Here is a 21,754-nt window from a genome sequence, read left to right as displayed (position 1 = left end):
GACTGCAGCGGTTCAAGAAGGCGGCTCACCACCACCTTCTCGAGGGCAATTAGGGATGGGCAATAAATGCTGGCCTCGCCAGCGACGCCCACATCCCGTGAACGAATAAAAAAAAATGTCTCTATCCCCTGCTTCTCAAAGGAGGAAAAAATGCCTAAAATGCTGGTGCATGAAAGTTTCACAATCATTTTACTTTATTGAAATCTCAGTGATAACATTGAATGCCACTCTGTAATTGACCACTTGAAGATGTTTAAGTCTCCAGGATTGATTCTCTCCCTATGGCAAACGTGTGGTCATCTCTTGCTGTCATCTTTCCGCTAGAAGGTCAAGAATTCACCTTTGAGATTCTGTGCTCTTTTCACTATAGGATACCGTATGACTCCACAGTAGAATTTTAGCTTATGGGTGTAACATTTTTATCAAATTATTTTATCCAATATTCTCCACTCTTCTCCTGGAGACAGTGACTCATGTTGGAGTATGGGCTCAAGGCAGCTGCCCTCTTAAATTTTGTCCAAGTGGCTATTCTTCAGGTGTGAACACAGACAATCATGTTGTCAGGCTCTTTAGCTGTAGAGCCATCACAGCTGAGCCTGATCCTATCCCTTTTAATATCTATATATCGGTGGACTTTCCAGAAGTGGTCTCTGAATCAGGGATGGTAACCCTGGGTGTATTACTTTTTCCCAGCCTGGGATTGCTGAAGTCAGTTACAGTGCCCAACTGCCACTCCTTGTTGCTATCAGTTAAAACAGCATAGGCCAGGGATTGTATCTTGGATTTGCCTGGTTTGTATGCCTCAGTACTACACAAGTTGGTGAACTTAGCACTGATCCAGTATTGGATCCAAAACTAAAAGTTTCATATGATGTTAAATCATATGTAAAGGATTTTAGAATTGACTGATGTCAAACTAATATTGAAGGTGAACAATCAAAATGAAGTGTATCCTTTTATGAGGTTCAATTCTTTATAAAACTCAGATCAAAAACCATAGTAACCTGTCATGCATAACATTTTAAAAAGCCCTTCCTCATTTTTTCCCCTTTTTACCTCTTTTTCCTCAAGGCCAGAGCCTCAACAGAAAGCTCCTGTGGCGCCCCCTCCTCCACCACCGCCTCTACCGGAGCCTGCTCCTCCAGAACCAGAGGAGGAAATCCTGGGATCTGATGATGAAGAACAGGAAGACCCTGCTGATTATTGTAAAGGTAAGCTCCAATCTACTGAAGCTACAGTAGGGTACATCGGATCTTTATGGATAGACATGATATATCTCATTGCTTTCTGGCTGAGTTTTCTTTGAGTTTTACTGGTGTACTGGAAAATATATCCAACTTTTGCTGTTAAATTTAGAACACTCTTTAGTGAGTAATTTTAAATATGTACTCTTAAGGCTTCAAGATCACCTTCGTACTATTTTAAGGGAGAGGGAGGAATAGAAATTTAAACACTTCTCTCCTTTCAGACTAAAGTATTATGGATATTTTTACAATTACAAAACTGCTAATTCAGTTTAATTATACTAGGAGAAAAATTGCTACATATGTGGTCATACAGTGGATGATATTCTATTGAGAAAAGTCACAAATAAGATATATTTCCTGGAAAGTACTATTTTAAACTACAGGGGTTCCGTGGAAGTGGTTAATAGAATGGCTTTTCCATCTTAACCTGTTTAGATATCTCAACTAAGGCAAATAGATTTGTGTGGTATTGCTAAGATCAAGAAGGAGCTTGCATTGTCATAGAATTGTTCATGTCTTCAGGATGTCTTGAAGGACCTTGCATCAATGGATTAATTTTTTAAAGTGCAATCACTGTTGTTAAATAAATAAATGAAACAGGTTGTTAAATAGGTAATTGCATAAGTTAATTTACATGTAGCAAGGTCCCACAAACAGTACATAAATGAATGATCAGATAATGTGTTTTTGGTGGTGATTGTTGAGGAAGGAATGTTGCCCAGGGTACTGGGAGAAGTCCCTGCTCTTATTTGTATAGTACCATAGGATCATTTCTGTACACCCGAGTAGATGGGGCTTTGGTTTAACTTCTCATCCAAGTGACAGCACCTCTGATAATGCAGAGCGCTCTCATTACTGCCGGAGGTCAGCCTAGATTATGTGCTCAAATCTGTACTGGGATGTGAACCCATAACCCGATTCAGAGGCAAGAGTGCTATCAACTGAGTCAAGCTTATACTTAGTTGCCTTCAAGGAAAAGCTGAAAGCATCTTCAATTATAAGGACTGATAATAGTTTATAAGATTTTTTATTTTTACGTTATTTTCATTGCTTAATGATCTATTTCTAATCACTTTCTGATTTCTGTGTAATCAGGTTTGTCAAAATAGCTTGTCTTGCCTGTATATTTCCAGTGCACGTTTGCTTGAATTCTTTCGGTATCATTGTTGATTCTTGTAAGTTCTTTGCTACATCAGTGGTAAAGTGTCTAAAACCCCAGATTGCTGGAGCTGCTTAAAAACATTTAGCTACTGGGCATAATCTCTGCCTTCAGATCTGGTCATGTGTATTAATGGGACTAACATCTAAGGCACAGTTGCATCCAATTGTGTAGGGAAATATGAATAAGAAATGCTTTCAGATTTATCCTTTAGAAGTGAAGACTTCATTTATTGAACCAATACATACAAACAGGATATTGCCATCATCTCACGGAGGGAAAACATCTTGGGGCACCATCACTTTTAAGAAATACATGCTTATGAGGTCTTACCCCACTCTATTGTACATTAGCCTCATTCTAAGCCATGTCTTAAGTTACTTTCTATAGTTTAGCACCATTGTGGGGTAGGGGGGCAGGAGAATGGGACCCAAATGGCCTCACCTCCTTTTAAACCATCATGAGCTACCCACTCCACCTCCAGGTTCCCACCTGTAAGTCTCCTTCCTTCAATCCGCCACAGCCTCTGTTGCACTTTCAGGTCCCCCCTCACTCCCACCACCACACTGCTTTCCCCATTACATAGAATTATATACAATATATAGCACAGAAACTGGTCATTTGACCCAACAGGTCCATGTGGTGTTTATGCTCCACACGAGCCTCCTTCCTCCCTACTTCATTTAACCCTTTCAGCTTATCCTATTCTTTTCTCCCTTGTGTGTTTATTTAGCTTCCCCTTAAATGCACCTATGCTGGTTGCCTCAACTACTTGTGATAGCAAGTTCCACATTCTAATCACTCTCTGGGTAAAGAAGTTTCTCTTGAATTCCCTATTGGATTTATTAGTGACTATCTTATATTTATGGTACTGGTCTGGTCTCCCACGCAAGTGGAAATATCTTCTCTACATCCACCCTATCAAACTCTTTCATAATCTTAACGACCTCGATCAGGTCACCCCTCAGTGTTCTCTTTTCTAGAGAAAAGAGCCCCAGCCTGCTCAATCTTTCCTGATAGCTATAACCTGTCAGTTCTGGTATCATCATAGTAAATTCTTTTTTCACCTTCTCCAATGCCTCTATATCCCTTTTATAATATGGAGACCAGAACTGTGCACAATACTCCAAGTGTGGTCTAACCAAAGTTCTATACAAGTTTAACATAAATTCTCTGCTTTTCAATTCTCTCCCTCTAGAAATAAACCCCAGTGCTTTATTTGCTTTTTTAATGGCTTTATTAACCTGCATCGCTACTTTTAGTGATTTGTGTATCTGTACCCCCAGGCCCCTCTGCTCCTCTACCCCATTTAGATTCCTATTATCCAGGCAGTATGTGGCCCTCTTATTCTTCCTTCCAAAATGTAATACCTCACAATTATCTATAATGAAATTCATGGAATGAACATTGCATTTGTGATGAGCGCTTTCCCATGTGCCAGATATAAGATGGTTTTATTATATTGAATATTAAATAATACATTGTTCAATACTTGATATAACACTCCTGTCATTATAAAAAAAATCCTGTGACTTATTTTGAGCAATGCTATAGGAGTTCTTCTGTGATATAACAAGATTTGTTTTATAATAACAGGTGTGTTACATCAAGTAATGAACAATGTATTATTTAATATCCAATCTCCCAATGTATTGCTCATAGTGAGGCAGAGAATATGTTTTTTTAATAATGATGGGAACTAAATCTTTTAACACAATATATTATTCTGCAACTGAGGTGATGCTGTGGTTAAGCAGGCCTGTCTCTTTTTGGCCAAGATGTCTAATTGCTTTCAGTAAACGTAGCCTGAGGTCAATCTGAATTTTTGTTTGCAGATTGGAAGGTGTTTGTAAATTTACTGTGTCAGGCCAGAAAAAAGATTGCCATAAAATCACTGCCTTTCTATCTTATACTTTTGAAACTTTGAAGTGTGACTGTGCTTTCAAAATGTTTATTTAAATTGATACAATGACCATGGAGTTGTTCTGGGAAATAAACATTTTCTCTTCTTAAAACTGTTTTTTTGCTTCTTTCCCACTCGGTAAATTTGTTGTGTACCTCTGTGCCTTTCTGCTCATCTTCCACTCTTTCTCTAATCTTTCTCCGGATGATTGTCTCTCACTTATTTCACCATGGCATCTGTATCTTTTGTGTCTGAATGTTTTTCTTGGACCTGGGTTTGGCACCTGAGGAGGCCTGCGAAAAATTATGTGATCTTGGGTTAGGTTTGGGAGTGGAGCACCTCGGAGTACGTGGCAGTGTGGGGGTGGCAGGGAGTATTGGGAGGGGGGATGTGAGTCTTCACAATACTAAGACGATGGGATCTAGAAGCAATCAGGGAAGGGTAATGGAGGAAAGGGTTGGAGGAGTTGAGAACGTATCAGAGGGTGGCTGGAAGAAGTGAGCACAGAAGGATTCTTATGGTGGGGGAACATGTTGCTACAAACTGCTTTCTGGGAGCACTTGGGGGTATAAGGTTTTTGGGACATGTGAATATTAAAAATGGGGGTTGAGGGCAGCAGCAATATTCGGAGGAGGGAGTACTGACATCTTGGGAGGGAAGGGGCAAAACAGAAGTGGAGCCAGGAGCAGATCACAGCGCCCAGTTAGAGGAAGGCTGGCGTTTTGGGAGCAATCGTTATCATAACTGGAGCAGAGAGATCTGATGCCAGTAACGGGAGCAAAAAAACTAGTTATCCCAAATCTTCACAGGAAAAGGAAGAAAAACAAGCATTGCCTAGTCCGAGGAGTGAAAAATTGCAGAGTGAGACAAAGATTGCAAGTGTCTAAAATGTCTAAACATTGGTTTTTAATTTATTTTTGTGTTGGGTATCGAAACAATCAAAAACAACCCAAAACTTCCTGCTGAGGGGGACTGAGATCGCACTTGTGATGAGGCCTGAAAATGTTAGGACAGAAGGCTGATGATAAAGCAACTTCCAAGAGAAAAACAAATCTCAAGTCCCGGCTCATAAGAGACAGCAGGCCCCTGGTGGCAAAGCTTACCGAACAAATTTCCAACAAGACTTGGGTAATTCTTTGGGTCAATTTAAATATTTGTTAGGAATGATTTAAGTTTTTTTTAATGCAATAAATTCTATTTTTTTCTTTTTAATATAGTTGACTAAGAAAACAATGTGGCTGCCAAAAGAAATTAGAAAAATTTAAATGATTTCATTGGCTCATTTTGCTGCTGTCGCTAGTTTCTGATTGACAGCTTAAAAAAATTGTTTTTGCAATTTTGTAGGTCCTGATTGGTAGCTTTTCCCATCTGTTTACTGATTTGTGATTGATAGGGTTTCCTGTCTACCTTTGAGCAAATTAACATGGTTAACTTAAGAATAGGAGTTATTTGAGCCAACCAATTACATTGTGATGTGCAGTCGGCATGTGCGGAGCTTTGAAGTGCGACACTTACTTTCCCGTGCACTACAGATGCGTGCTAGATGCAAGATTTTAATTATATAGATTGGACTTCCCTATATAAGCACCAATTTTTGGGGGATTTGATTTAAAATAATATGCCAATGAAGAGATGATAAAGGACCTGAGGGCGGATCTTTTATAGGGAGTGTCAGATCAGCTGAAACAGTGCCATGCCACCTTATACATAGAAATGCATAAAAGTTATGACACGGAAACAGGCCATTCAGCCCAACCAGTGCGCATTGGCATTTAACTTCCACGCAAGCAAATAATCCTAGTCACGTTTATCCACCCAGTTTCCATATCCCCTTTTCCTTAATCTACCTGTCCAATCTTAAAGGTTGACAAAATTCCTGCTTCCTTGAAGTGAATTCCATATCCTCACAACTCTATAAAGAATGTTTCTCTTCCTCTTTGTTCTAAATCGCTTGAATTTAATCTCGTATTTTTGGCCCCTCGTTTTAGACCGCTAAAAGTAAAAACCTGTTCAGGAAATCTTTTTTGTATAAATAATTACTTCCCTTTCCTTTCAGGAAAGTACAAGTAGATGATTTTGAGCACGTCAACATATTTAATTATTTTTGTGCATTTGAGAGCCAATAACAATTTGGCCTTACCTTCTACCCCCTGTGTTTTATCTCTCTGGTCTCTCAAATAATTAAAATTGAGTATCAGTTCCTATGTAACAACTGTGTAAATTGGCTGGAATAGGATCATAATTTCAAAACACAATTCTTATTTCAGTTCCTTGGGTAGTGAGAGTTATGGATACCTGGGAGTGATTACAAGTGAGGTCGCCCATTGAACGGTTCAGATGCCATCATAAGCCATGGGGAAAAGATTAAATTACCGGCTTGAAATTGGTTCTATCTTTATTTCGGTGATCTCTATCATCATCTGAAACTCAATCAAATCAGACTTGTAATGAGTAAAATACATGTATTATTTTTATGTTATAACTATGGAGTTGGAGGTAGTTCCATTTATTCTCTACCCCTCCTGTTCTCCCATCCAAATGGTAAGTGACATGGGGGAAAAGGGGTTGATTATCATTCAGGTTAAATGTACGTTTTTGTGATCGTGTCGAGGAAACTTTACACTGTATCAAACCTGTGCTATATCTGACTTTGGAATGTTTGTTATTGACACTGGATGCCAAAGACTCTATAATCCTGCAAAACACCCATAATCAAAAAAGCTACATTTCCTTTCATTGAGAAAGTAGATTCCGCCTTGTATAGCATTCTCTTAAAAATACGCTGAAAATTTGAAGTGCTATGTTTAATTTTTTTCTGTGGTGTGATGTTGAAGCCATAGTATGTCTTTTGTTTGTCAATTGCTACCAGCTTCTTGAGGTTATTGTTTTTTAAAATCTCTATATGGGTAGTTGTACCAGGTTGAAATATTTCTTCCCTGGGGAAAAAAAAATCCTTGCAGTTCCAAAAGTGTTACTCTGCATGTGGGGCAAATCAGTTCTTGAAGGTTTAAAATCAATTGTGAGTACAATTTACCTATTTCCCTTAAGAATCTTGAATGATATCTCCTCTGAGCCATCTCTTTTTCCAGACTAAAAAATCTCAGGCTCAGCCGCCTCTCATAGCTCAGATATCCTAAGCTAGGTATCAATTTGGTTGTCCTTTTCTCAACTGCCTTCAATGCCTGGATATCCCTGCTGTAATATGGCAACCAGAATTGTACAGTGCCTTGTACGTAATCATTATCAGCTACTGGGATTTGTGCTGTATCTCTCTAGCTATACATCCCAAGGTTTTTCCTTTATTGTCTTATATCTTAGTCATTTAGCTTATATTCCTAATGTTCATTTTCCTTCTAACTACCTTGCAGTTGTCCATAATAAATGCTATTTGCCATCCTGTTCTTCCCTATGTCATTGGTTCCAATGTGAGTCATGACTTCAGGCTGCTCACCCTCCTTTTCCAGAATCTTCACCTGCTCAGTTGTATTCAATACTCTGGCACCTGAAAGGAAACAGACTGTTCAGGACTCCTGATTACAACTGCAGAAAAGGCTAGGCACTGTATAAACTGCAGAGCAAATATAAAAATATTAGATAAGTAGATGAATATTGAATGAACAGGCCATTCGGCTCAACAGGTCCATGCCATTGTTTATCTATCCTCCCTCCCTACTTCATCTAACTCTATCGGCATATCCTTCTATTCCTTTCTCCCTCATGTGTTTATTTAGATTCCCCTTAAATGCATCTATGCTAGTTGCCTCAACTACCTCCTTATGGTAGCGAGTTACACATTCTAACCACTCTCTGGGTAAAGACGTTTCTCCTGAATTCCCTATTAGGTTTATTAGTGACGATCTTATATTTATGGCCCTTAGCTCTGGCCTCCCCTGCAAGTGGAAACATATTCTATACATCTACCCTATCAAACCCTTTCATAATCTTAAAGACCTCAATCAGGTCATCCTTCAGTCTTTTTTCTAGAGAAAAGAGCCCCAGCCTGTTCAATCTTTCCTGATGGGTATAACCTCTCAGTTCTGGTATCTTTCTAGTAAATCTTTTTTTCACCTTCTCCAGTGACTCTATGTCCTTTTTATAACCTAGAAACATAGAAAGTAGGAGTAGGCCATTCGGCCCTTCGAGCCTGCTCCGCTATTCAATATGATCATGGCTGATCCTCTATCTCAATACCATATTCCCGCTCTCTCCCCATACCCCTTGATGCCTTTTGTGGCTAGAAATCTATCTAGCTCCTTCTTAATTATATTAAGTGACTCTGCCTCCACAGCCTTCTATGGTAGAGAATTCCACAGAATATGGAGATCAGAACTCTTCAACAGTACTCCAAGTGTGCTGTACTCAAAGTTCTATACAAATTTGACATAACGTCCCTGCTTTTCAATTCTATCCCTCTAAAAATGAACCCCAGTGTTGGTTTGCTTTTTTTATGGCCTTATTAACCTGCGTCGCTACTTTTAATGATTTGTGTATCTGTACCCCCAGATCCCTCTGCTCCACTACCCCATTTAAACTCTTATTATCCAAGCAGTATGTGCCCCCCTATTCTTCCTACCAAAATTATCTATATTGAAATTCATTTGACAACGATTCGCCCATTCTGCAAGTTTACTAATGTCTTCCTGTATTTTGTCTGTCCTCTTCAGTATTAACTATACCCCCCAATTTGGAGTCGTCCGCAAATTTTGAAATTGTACTTCCGATTGCCGAGTCCAATTCGTTTATGTAAATGGTGAACAACAGTGATCCTAGCATCGATCTTTGTGGAACGCCACTTCCCACCTTTTGCCAGTCTGAGTAACAACCTTTAACCCCTACTCTTTTTTGTAGCCAGCTTGCTATCCATTCTGCTACTTGTTCCCCCTGACTCCCCATGCTCTGATCTTAGTCATTAGTCTACTGTGCGGTACCTTATCGAAGGCCTTTTGAAAATCCAAATATATTACATCTACTGCATTACGCTTGTCTACCCTTTCTGTTACTACTTCTAAGAATTCAATAAGGTTGTCAAGCATGACCTTCCCATTTGAAATCCATGCTGGCTATTCTTTATTATATTTTCGGTTTCTAGATGTTTCTGTATTACATCTTTGAGTATGGATTCCATTATCTTTCCTACCACCGATGTTGAGCTAATTGGTCTATAGTTCCCTGAACTGGTTCTATCTCCCTTTTTAAATATTGGAATCACATTAGCTATCCACTAGTCCTCTGGCACTCTTCCCTTTTCTAATGAGTTTTTATATATATGTAATAGTGTCTCTGTTATCTCTTCCTTAACTTCTTTTAATATGCGCAGATGCAATCCATCCAGACCGGGGGTTTTATCCCCTTTAAGTTTGGTTAGTTTATCAATTATCTCCCCCCTTTCTATCTTAAATGCCTTTATATCTTTTTGATCTCTTCTATTGTCATGCCCACCATGTTAGTCTCCCTGGTAAATATTGAGGCAAAGTAATTATTTAATATTTTTGCCATTTTGTTGTCATTACCTGTGAGTTTATCGTGTCCAACCTGAATGGAGGGATTCAAGTTGAATTGCTGGAGAGATGAGCATGGATCTGGAAGGCAACATGTTGAAAATTGGGCGGCAGTAAGTGAGGACAGAGGCGTTCAAGGTGATTTTTTTTTAAGGGGGGCTGATGGTAGTTTTGAAAGAAAAGGGGACCATGTCCGAATAGAGGGAACCATTTACAATATCGACTAGCATGGGGTCCAGGAAGTGAAGTTTTTTTTATTCGTTCATGGGATGTGGAAGTCCCTGGCAAGGCCAGCGTTTATTGCCCATCCCTAATTGCCCTTGAGAAGGTGGTGGTGAGCTGCCTTCTTGAACCTCTGCAGTCTGTGTGGTGAAGGTTCTCCCACAGTACTGTTAGGTAGGGAGTTCCAGGATTTTGACCCAGCGATGATGAAGGAACGGTGATATATTTCCAAGTCGGGATGGTGTGTGACTTGGAGGGGAACGTGCTGGTGGTGTTATTCCCATGTGCCTGCTGCCCTTGTCCTTCTCGGTGGTAGAGGTTGTGGGTTTGGGAGGTGCTGTCGAAGAAGCCTTGGTGAGTTGCTGCAGTGCATCTTGTGGATGGTACACACTGCCAGTTGGGTGGTCAGGAGTTTAGTTGGAATGGGATAGAGGGATCAGGAGGTAGAGCTCATGGATGAGACAAGCTTGGAGAGGGTAGATGTGGGTGGAGGGGAAAGGGGTTTAAGGAGGTGGTCAGTCGTAGTGAGAAGTAGCCTGGGGTATCTTTGTCCTCCAAGCTGATCCAAGAGTGAATGGTGGTTTTGACAGAACAGTGGGAAGCCTGGTAGAGCTTGATGTTGTCAAGCAAATTCTGGCTTTGGGTAGCAAAGTCTGTTGTGTGCCAGGTAGTTCAAGCCATACCAGGACTAATGGCAGGGATGGATGACAGTGAAGGTTTTGATGTAGATGAGGGCATTGAAAATAATGGTGATGGAGTGGTTGAGCAGATCAATAGGTACATAAGTAGCCAAAGGCTCGGCAGTTAAGAGTTTGAGAATGTGATTGTCAGCAACTTGGGAGGAGTATTCTTTCAGGGATGGATGCAGAAGGTCGTGGGATTGAAGAAGACCAGGAGGATCTGGATAGTCAGTGATAAAGACCACGTGAGATGACACAGTCAAGGGAGTGGCTGTGAATTTGGGTAGGAGAGTTTTTATGGAGGGAGAGGTTTAGAAAAGACAGGAGGGTAATGAATTTGGAAGAGAGAGCAAAAGGAGCTGAGAGGAAGATTGAAATGACCGCAGATGAGTTACTTTTCTATGCCAAAGGCACTATTTAAATGCAAGTTGTTTTAATAGTAGTTGTAGTAATTTGTGGGTCATCCACAACCTCATCCAAATATAAAGTTGAAACAAAGCCTATTAAACCTGCATACACACAACAATCTTCCAACTTCCCCTGTTTGAAAGTTTGTTGGGGCAGAATCTCCTAATTTATGAAGGGAGTATACAAAAATAGTCTCAAATGGATATCCCTTATTGACTTTGTGGGATCTGAATTTGATTCTCTTTGTTGCCTTGGTTGTGGTCAGTAGTGTTAATGAACTCCCTATGTTAGTGGTCAAGAAAACCTACCTTGTGTTGCTTGAGGACAGGATTGTACTTAGAGATTATTTTAGAATTTCTGACATTTATCTGGGAAAATAACTAATACTTGATTGTGTCTACCTCATCTTTCAAAAGTAAAACTGGATGTTGAATGTGTTCTCCCTTAGTAAACTGGTGGGACTTGCCCAATTCATAAAACTACACTAAACAGTTGTTGCAGTCCTACTTAACAAACACCTTGTGGACCAAATTTTGAAGCAGGAACTTGCTAAATGACTTCCATTGTGTATTTTAAATTGCTGCTTTTTGCCAGGAGAAAGTAATGAGGGAACAAGGATCATTCAATCTGCCATATACCAAGTTTTGGGCTGCCTTGATCTAGTGCATCCATGTAAAGCCGCCACCTTGAGAAGTCTTCATACTTTAACAATTAGATCTGATTGGTTGGATATTTCTTCTAAGGAAGACTTGCCTTCTGATAGAATTGTTTTAATTGAAGATATCAACTTGTGAAAAATTTATCTTGCTCATATATTTGAAGATACTATTTTGGTATTCTAGTACCAAACAGAGCAAGTGAAATGAAGAAAATGAGCTGGTGTACCTTGTCTTTATTGTGATATTTGTTCATTGTAGTTAATTATTAAAATTTTGTCAAATTTCACCCCTCTTGCCTTTGGTAGTTCTCCTGGAAAGGTAATACTTTTGCCACAGTGTGATGTCCTTCTTGTGCGGTGCAGGGTATCAGTATCCAGTGGGAGCCACCCACTTCCATGATGCTCATGTTAACAAAAATGTCTGAGACACCTTTACCTTGCACTGATCTTGGGCTTTATCTGTGTGGTATGTGGAGGAGTTGGCATTTGAAAAATGAAAAATAAAGGATACCAGATATTCATTTTTAAGAATTCTGAAGAAAATTGGGACAAGTAGCAGAATGGATAGCAAGCTGGCTACAAAGCAGAAAACAGAGTGCAGGTGAACGGTAGACTGGCAAAAGGTGGGAAGTGGTGTTCCACAAGGATCAGTGCTGGGACCGCTGTTGTTTGCCATTTACATAAACGATTTGGACTCTGGAATCGGAAGTACAATTTCAAAATTTGCAGATGACACCAAATTGTTAATACTGAGGAGGACCGTGATAAAATACAGGAAGACGTTAGTAAACTTGCAGAAATGGTGTGTAATTGGCAAATGAATTTCAATATAGGTAAGTATGAGGTGATAAATTTTGGTAGGAAGAATAAGGAGGCCACATACTCCTTGGATGATAAGAGTCTAAATGGGGTGGAGGAGCAGAGGGACCTGGGTGTACAGATACACAAATCACTAAAAGTAGCGATGCAGGTTAATAAGGCCATTAAAAAGGGAATAAAGCTCTGGGGTTCATTTCTAGAGGGATAGAATTGAAAAGCAGAGAATTTATGTTAAACTTGTATAGAACCTTGGGTTAGACCACACTTGGAATACTGTGAACAGTTCTGGTCTCCATATTATAAAAAGGATATAGAAGCATTGGAGACAGTGCAAAAAAGATTTACTGGGATGATACCAGAACTGAGAGGTTATACCAATCAGGAAAGTTGAACAGGCTGGAACTGTTTTCTCTAGAAAAGAAAAAAACTGAGGGATGACCTGATCGATTATGGAAGTGTTTGATAGAGTGGATGTGGAGAAGATGTTTCCACTTGTGTGGGAGACCAGGACTAGGGGCCATAAATATAAGATAGTCACTAATAAATCCAATAGGGAATTCAGGAGAAACTTCTTTACCCAGAGAATAGTTAGAATGTGGAACTCGTTATCACAAGGAGTAGTTGAGGCGACTAGCATAGATGCATTTAAAGGGAAGCTGGATAAACACAGGAAGGAGAAAGCAATAGAAGGATATATTGATGGGGTTAGATGAAGACAAGTGGGAGGAAGCCCGTGTGGAGCATAAACACCGGCGTGGAACCATTGGGCCAAATAGCCTGTTTCTGTGCTGTACATTCTACATAATTCTATGTCAAATACAAGAATGGGAGTGTTCAGTCTCATCTTGTGCTTTTATTCTCCAAAAAAATATATATGTTCATTAAATGAGTCAGTTGAGTCAACTATTCATGTCCACTCTTGCCATAGAAAATGATTTGACTAATCGTCTAAGATTGTCAGTAGTTGGTAAAATGCTTTGTCATGAGTCTCACTTTAAAACTGCTGCCCTTCAGGCATATGATATGAAGCGATGTGCTTCTAAGGAAAAGCATATCATCTATACAACAGAACAGATCTCACAACTTTATTCACGAGCGGTACTGTACCCATCTGGATTATGAATGTTTCTTTGTTTTGGCAAAATACTCTATTGCTTTCAGCACTAGATATTGGATCTTCAAGTTCACTGTTGCAATTACAATTTTGAACTATACTATACCTTTTAGGAAAAATAATTGCCTTCCCATTGGATTGTTATTCTTTCCTTGCTTGTCTTTCAGGTGGCTACCATGCTGTGAAAATAGGGGACCTGTTCAATGCACGATACCATGTAATTAGGAAGCTGGGATGGGGACATTTCTCTACTGTATGGCTGTGCTGGGACATTCAGTAAGTCTTAGAATAATTTTTTTAATACAAATGTTACCAGATATTCAGCTCATTAGAAACTTCATAGTCGTCATTGGTTTCCATAATTGCAGTAAAAATTAACTTTCTCCTGTCTTCCACTCCCTTTTTCACTATAGTTCCATGACCATCCAAGTTCCCTATCTCAGCCTTTCTTTTTCCCTTTGTTCAGACCCTGTTCCCACCTTCATTTCCCACCCACTGTCATCATGCCCCTCCTTAAAAACCATTATATCCGCTATCCTCACAATCTGTTTTTTTCTGCAAAGTCATTGAGCACATTGTTACCACTGAAGTACATGCTTTATTCTCACAAAACCTACAGAATAGAGACTACTCTGGTTAAAGTCACCAATGACATCCTATATGACTGTGGCCATGACTCAATATCCCTTCTTATCCTCCTTGAAGCATGACAACTCTCAACATTGTTGATTACTTTTATTCTCATTCGCCATCTCTCTGCAATGGTCTGCCACTGTTCTGCTTTTCTGTGGTTTTAATTGTCACAGTGTGTATTGACACCTCAAACATTTTCTCTTCTCATATCTGAACAATTACCTCTAGTGTGGCCCAGTATTCCATCCTTGGTCCCCTCTTGTTCATCACTTTAGGACATTCTGAGGTCATGAAAAGCACTATATAAATGCAAGATCTTTCTTTCTCTTAGCCCAGCTCCACTGGTTTTCTTAGCCCCAGGGCGTCAACTTCAAGATCTCTGCCTTAGTTTTCAAATCCTTCCATGGCATCTTCTACACTATTTTGGAACTCCTCTCCAGCTATGCATTCAACTGACTCTGGATTGCAGTTCCATACTCCCTCTGCTGCACCTATGGAAGTCAATCCATCAGACATTATGTTCCTTCCTCTGGAATTCTCTTCCAAAATCAATTTGCCTTGATACTTATCTGCCTAGCTTCGAATGTCGCTTAAAAGCCTGTTGCTTCAACTGTGCAATTAATCTTTATATCCTTCCACCCTTCCCTCAATGCTTTTACTTCCCACTCATTGTCTACTTCTCCCTCTCTTTCCCCCCCCCCCCCCCCCATCACCACCACCACCAGTGTAATGCACTCTAAGACGTTCTTTTATGTGATTAGTATTATATAAATGAAAGTTGTTGCTACCTTCATTTGGTTTGGACTTTTGCAATAAGAATTGTGTCTATTCCTGTGATTGTCCTTTTAATTTCAGCTTTTTTCTCTAACTGTAGCATATTCACACAATACATGTTCAGATAGCGAATAGTATATGTGAAATATTTAACTCATAAAATATGAGACACTTCTCCCCCTTCCCTATTTAAAACTGATATATAATTTAACAGAACATTTTGCTAAACACCATGTTTCCATAAGAGAGCTGACTATTTAGCCTTCATATCCCATGGGTAAGTTTAGGAATCTAATAGGGAAATTAATCACAAAGGATTCCATGCCCTTATTTAGTCAGTCCTCATTTTTTTCTTTTGTCACTGACATTACACAATGCACACTGCTTCGGCAATTGAGAGAAAATTTACATTTCTATTTGACACTGAAGTTACATATAGTGCCAGTCTAGTAAAAAAAAATCCTTTAATCAAAGGCTACCGCCATGCTGAAACTGTGAATCATAAAAAATATTGTTTCTTATTCCTGCAACCCAGATTGTGGTGCAGGTTTATGGTTGTATGGAACATGGGATATATTTTGAAGGTAACTTTCAAATCTGCTTTGCCACCTATCAGGTATACTGAGCAAGTATTGGAAGCAGAGTACTATAGAAGTTTATATATTTTGATGTGTATAAACTCTTGTATTTACATATGTCATTTGGTAGTTATTAGGATTCCATTATTTGCCTTGGATGAATATTTGTTTTATAAGGGATTGAAGTTTATATGGTTAAGTGCAGACATAAATAATCAAATACCTCATTGAATAATATGGTTCTGCCCTGCTGAAACCATGGTAATATCATATGTGGAATGTGATTGTCATTAGTTGTGACGCATTAATAGTCTTATCTTTTTGCTTGATTACATTTGGGACTCGGAGAGATTTTACATATGAATCTTTTTGGAGGTTTTGTCTGTTGGTTTTTATCCCCCATAAATAATGAAGTAATTTGGAATTTTCCATGATAGTCCAAATAGTAAATGATCTGATGGATGGAGCTGGCTTAATGAACCAAATAACCTTCTCTCATCAATTCTTTATTATGCCCTTATAATATTTAGAATATAAATTGCTGATAGTGATATTTGATGGAAACTTTAACAATAATAAGCCTATTAAGACATCAACAATTGCCTTATTACTGTAAGTACAATTTTACATTAAAAAATTCAACATCTCATGTGCTCACTCTGTCAGCCCTTTTCGTCTTTTATTTTATTGTTTTACCTGTTCCAGCTCTCTTCTAAATACTGCAACATTTTTTGCCATTTCTTTCAAGTTTAAAATCTTTATTCGTCTGCCTCTCCATCAGCCATCTATTTTGGAAGTGGGTGCAACTTTTTTTTTTTGAAGAGAAGGGTTTCATTGGTTGAAAAATAGTTTTAAAGGTTGCTTTTTCAGCTATTGAAAGGATTCATTTAGAAAGATTTAAAATGGATCCATCAGAGATGTGACAGGCCAGGCTTGTCACAAAAAGCACAACTAAACATGGAAGTGCTTGCCAGAGAGAAATAAAAAACTTGACTATGGCCACTGCAGCCTGACTCCATTCAAAACAGTAAGCTTGTTTGTAGTGCTCAGAGGTTTTTCTTTTTAAAAAAAAATCCTATTCCATATAATCTTGTACATCCAATATGAAAAATGCTTTTGTATGTTGATTTCATATGGGCATCAGTGAAGAAGTAATCCTCTGTTTTATGTGTAATATATCAAAAGTCTTGCATATGACATACACTTCATGTCCCTAAACCTTACTTCCCATTATCATGATTTACTGCTAACATTTCATGTCAACATTTATAATGGGAGCACCCTGCAGGAGCATGTCAGTATTTTATGATGAGAAGCCATATGTCAACATTTCATCACACTTTGCTGATGAACCAATCAAATCACTTAAAATGCTTTTTGAAAGAAATTTTATCCACCACTTTTTTGTCAGTAACTGAAACTTCTGATGTTCATAATAAGGTTTTGAACAAAAATACAGATTACATATTTTAAATATGGCATGATTAAATTTACCCATTGAATTGTTTTCTGTGACTTTTAATGCCTGACTTAAAATTTTCTGTTACTTCAAGGCCTCAAGCCTGTCGTAAAAGCCCAGGGCTTCAACTGAATTTTTTTTATCTCATAACAATTGGAATAAGCTTCTAACCACATTTCTGCATTCTGAAAATGTGCATTTTGCAAATGTTGTAATCTGCGGATCAGCATGAGTTGATGCAAAAGAGTGTGTTCTCCCATCCTGTGAGGATTTGAGAGTTTCTTTGCTTTTTCCAAAAGACTTTGAATCAAACTGAAGATTAAATTCTCAAAGCATTATTTCAGGCAAGTCTGACATTTATTTAAATTTAACAACCTCTACTTTTCTGCTGTTGACAGGCAGCACCTGTGGTTTCTTTCTTGACAAAACAAAACAAAGAGTGTTTTGTGAGAGAGTATTTCTTTTTTAGTCGCTATTGATTTCAGTTGAAAATTCAGTTTTTAAAAAAAGCGACCCCACCCGTCTCAGGGAAAATAAAGATGGGCAATAAATGAGACCTCGCCAGCATCACCCAAATCCCAAGAGTAAATTTTTTAAAAAAGTCTCCCCATTCTGTCGCCGAGCCACTGAGCCCCTCTTGCCCATAACTGAAAATCTCCTCTTCCTCTGCTGTCCCTTGCCCAGCTGCAGCCTCTTTTCAAAAGCACCAACTGTAAGTTTAAAAATTATGTTTATAGTATAAATTTGTGCCTGCAAAAGATTTTGTACTTTCCGTCAGCCCCATTCCTGCTCAGGTTTTAATGTTTCCCGCTGTAGTTAAAAATTTGGGCTATATAAGTTAAATTTGTGCTCGCAAAAGAGTTTGCGCATCTTTCCCTGCACTCCTTTACTTCATTTCATGCCCCCTTTCAGCCCCAGCTCTGCCCAATGCTAAATACCCACTTATGGCTTCTCTAGCCTGACTGCTTTATGCCCTGCTCGCACTCTCATTTTAACCTGCTTTAATTCAAAATTTGTGCCTGTAAGTTAAGTTTATGTTCACAAAAGACTTGGTGTCTCCGTTCAGCCCTGCTTGAATTGTAATGGCTTCTCCTGGCCCTGAACCCAGTTCCCTCTGGCCCCACTGCTTTATTTATAAATTTATTCCAAATCACTCCCTCCAACCTTGCTCCTTTGTTATTTAAAATGGAACAGGTCTCAACTATCTTTCTGCTTCCACTCTGCTCTATTCTTTTATTTGCAAATTCCTGCTGCTTTTTTTGGTTTCTCTTCAAAATTTATTTACCATTTTGTCCACTGCTTGGAGCACCATTGATGCATCATTTGTATTGAAATGAGTATGTCTGGTTTTAGTGCCCCACTCCCTCTGGCTGTATTCCTTCATTTGTAAATTTAATTGGCTCCTGCCCCACTGGATAATCTTCATGGCTTTAACCAACATTTACTTTTCAAATGCAGAGCTGTCGCCTCTAGCTTCAGATGCTTAATTATTAGTTTATATTTCCTCAATACCTGTCAATTTTAACAACAGTTTGTACTTTCATAGTGTCATGAACATAATAAAGTCTCCCAAGAGGCTTCACAAGGTGGGGATGTTGGGGTGGTGGGGTGGAATTCAGGCACCAAGCAGAAATTGGGAGAAGAGCTTGGCAGGTGACCAAAAGCAAGATTGTAGATTGAGGTATATTAGGAGAAAATTCCAAAAAGAAAAGCCACGATGGTTGAAAGCTCTGTAGATGTTGTTAGGCTAAGGGCACACAATAATCCAAACTCCTAAAAGTGGAGGTTGTGAACCGTTATTGGAGCGAGGTCACGAAAGAATTTATATACGATGATGAGAGTTTTGAAATCATTGCATTAGAAGATAGATGGGGAGCTCGTGGAGATGGGTGAGCGGAATTCATTTTGCGATAGAATGCAGGCAGTGGAATTCTGGGTGAAGTAAAGTTTGTGTAAGGTGGAGCTCAAGAAGCTGGCGAGGAGAGCATGAAAGAAATCAAGCCTGGAGGTGCCAAACATGGCTGAGGATTTTGGACAAACTGGATGTGGAGTTTGAAGCTAGGCTCAGGACTGTTGTGTACTGTTTGGTTTAGCCTGGTGAGCAGACAGGAAAAGGAATGGAATTGGGGGCTAGGATATAGAGTTTTTGTTGAGAACCGAACAGAGTGGTTTTGGTTTGCCAGTGGTTAGTTTGAGGAAATTTTGGTTCAGACTGCCTGTCTGACAACAACAGTTGTGGAGTCAAGAATGGTGGCACAGAGGTAAAGATGAATGTCATTGGCATGCGCAGGAAAGCTGACTCCATATTTACGGATTATGTCTCTAAGTGACAGCATGTATATAAGGAATAACAAGATCTAGGTTGAAACCTTGGGTCAAGCTGAAGGTGGAACTATTAAAAGGACATACGGAGGAAAGGCAGTGGAAGACAATTGAGTGATCAACAATATTGAAAGCTGCAGGGAGATCAAGAAGGGATAATATATTATGGATGCAGCCGTAATGGATATCATTGCTGACTTCGATCAGGGCGGAAAATGTTGTGACGTCAGTGGGTGGGAGATTCGGAGAATTACATGTGTGGAAATTTATCTCAAGCATTTGCCGCAAAGGATGAAACTGTAATAAGTATAGAAATTGTTAAGAAAACGAATCAGAAGAGTCTGTCAATGACATCTGTTTGGTTACAATTACAAATCGAAAAATGAATTTGCTTTTGTTTCCTGAGTTGTCAGCTTCATTTTGGGATCTGTAAGCACAGTGTCTTCAGTAACTAACCTGGAACACAGTGTCAAGGGGGGAGGGTGTAAAAGACTCTTGGCCATAGAGGTTTTTTTAACTAGCCAATTTCCTGATTCATTGTTTAGTGATTTGACGGATGAGCTGACATGGAGGTGCGCCACAGAGGAAAAGCAGAAAAGGATGATTGTTTGTACTGAAAGCTGCAGGGAGTTTTTTTTTATTCGTTCATGGGATGTGGGCGTCGCTGGCAAGGCCGGCATTAATTGCCCATCCCTAATTGCCCTTGAGAAGGTAGTGGTGAGCCGCTGCCTTGAACCGCTGCAGTCCGTGTGGTGAAGGTTCTCCCACAGTGTTGTTAGGGAGTTCCAGGATTTTGAACCAGCGACGATGAAGGAACGGCAATATATTTCTAAGTCAGGATGGTATGTGACTTGGAGGAGAACATGCAGGAAAAATACCAGTGGAGTCTAGGTTACATGGGATATCATTGGTGATTTTGACCTGAGCTGGCTAAGTGCTCTGAGCAAGATGAAAATTGGACTGGCGATTTTCAAACATAGAGTAGTGAGAAAGGTTGGCGTAGATTTGGGTGGCAATGACACATTTGAGGACCTTAAAGACAAAGAGGAAATAGAAATGGATTGGCAGTTGGAAAAAACAAAGTTTGATGGTTGTCTTTTAAAGGCAGGGACGACAGTACCTTTTATGGTGAGGGAAACAGGCTAGTTAATGTCTGTGCACATTGAATCAAGGTGATGGGTTTCACGAAGGTGATGTGGGTTGGGGGAAGAGATGGAATAAGCTAGCGAGCCTGCTGCGGCAGACATAAGGTGAACCTGATGCAGCTGTGTGGAGTCGGTGGGACAATAGAAGGCAGAGATATTGAGTAGAGCCAGCTTAATTTTGGAATGAGTAGAGGTTGTAAATAATAGGAGTGTGAAACTTTATACAAATGAAGACGTGAACTGCAACATTTTGGATGAATTGAAGTTTGTAGGAGCTTGGTCCCAGTTAGGCAAGAGTTTGTGAAGACGAGCGTTGAGATGTTGAAGGCGGCGGAGTGGGTGAGATAGAAATGTGGAGGTGGAAGACAGAGTGAATGTGGGGGAGGAAGTTGAGTTAAGTGTAGAGAAGTATGCCAAAGTTCCACCCCTCCTGACTCAGCTTGAAGTGACAGCCAAGGAAGTTGAAGTCAGAGTTAATTCGGAGCTGGCGGGAACCAAAAAGAACACCATGTTGACATTAAGCTGGAAAAAATTTTGACTCATCTGGATTTTAATTTTGGATAGGAAATTAGTGATGATCGCAACAGTCTTTGGATCGATGATGGTGTGGAGCTGGGTGTTGTCAGCATACATGTGAAAGCTAATTCCATGCTTCTAAATAGTATCGCCAAGGGGTAGCAATAAAGAGGACAGGACAAAGAATGGATTTCCAGGCTATCTCCTGAGCTGTGAGCAGAGGAGATGATACCATTGAATATGAAGCAGTAGCTGCATTACAAAGGTATGACTGCAACCAGGAAAGAGCAGTGCCGTGGAGGTGCATTACAGAGGAGAGAACTGGAGGAAGTTGGAGTGGTCAGCAATGTTGAAAGTGGTGGAGAGCTTGGGGAAGATGAGAGACAGAAAACCACAACCACAGTTGCATAGGATAACTTTTGTGACTTCAACCAGAGCGAGGTCTGTGTTGTGGCTGAAGTAGAAGAGTCTCAAATAAGGAACGGTAGAAGAAATGGGTGTGCAGTTGCAAAAAGTGAGAAGCTTCAGAAGCAGAGAGAGAGGCATTTAAAGTGGTTGAGCCAGCTTTGGTAATAGACCAGGCTGATCATGTGCCATGTGTGTTCAAGCCTGCAGCCAC

At 39.6% G+C, this 21,754-nt stretch overlaps 1 protein-coding gene across 2 annotated transcripts in view; it reads left to right on the top strand.

The window, feature by feature from the left end:
• The window catches only part of LOC137341665 (SRSF protein kinase 2-like), a 177,481-nt gene that overhangs the window by 101,141 nt on the left and 54,586 nt on the right, over nucleotides 1–21,754 (top strand). For both annotated transcript variants that reach the window (XM_068005013.1, XM_068005014.1), the window contains 2 exons: nucleotides 1,072–1,211; nucleotides 13,876–13,984. In XM_068005013.1, the coding sequence (XP_067861114.1) occupies nucleotides 1,072–1,211; nucleotides 13,876–13,984 (249 nt within the window). The remainder of the gene's footprint in view (nucleotides 1–1,071; nucleotides 1,212–13,875; nucleotides 13,985–21,754) is intronic.

Source organism: Heptranchias perlo, chromosome 24 (genome assembly GCF_035084215.1).
Source record: "Heptranchias perlo isolate sHepPer1 chromosome 24, sHepPer1.hap1, whole genome shotgun sequence".
Lineage (NCBI taxonomy): Eukaryota > Metazoa > Chordata > Chondrichthyes > Hexanchiformes > Hexanchidae > Heptranchias > Heptranchias perlo.
The sequence above is the reverse complement of the archived record's forward strand: the minus strand, read 5'-3'. Positions and strand labels throughout refer to the sequence as shown.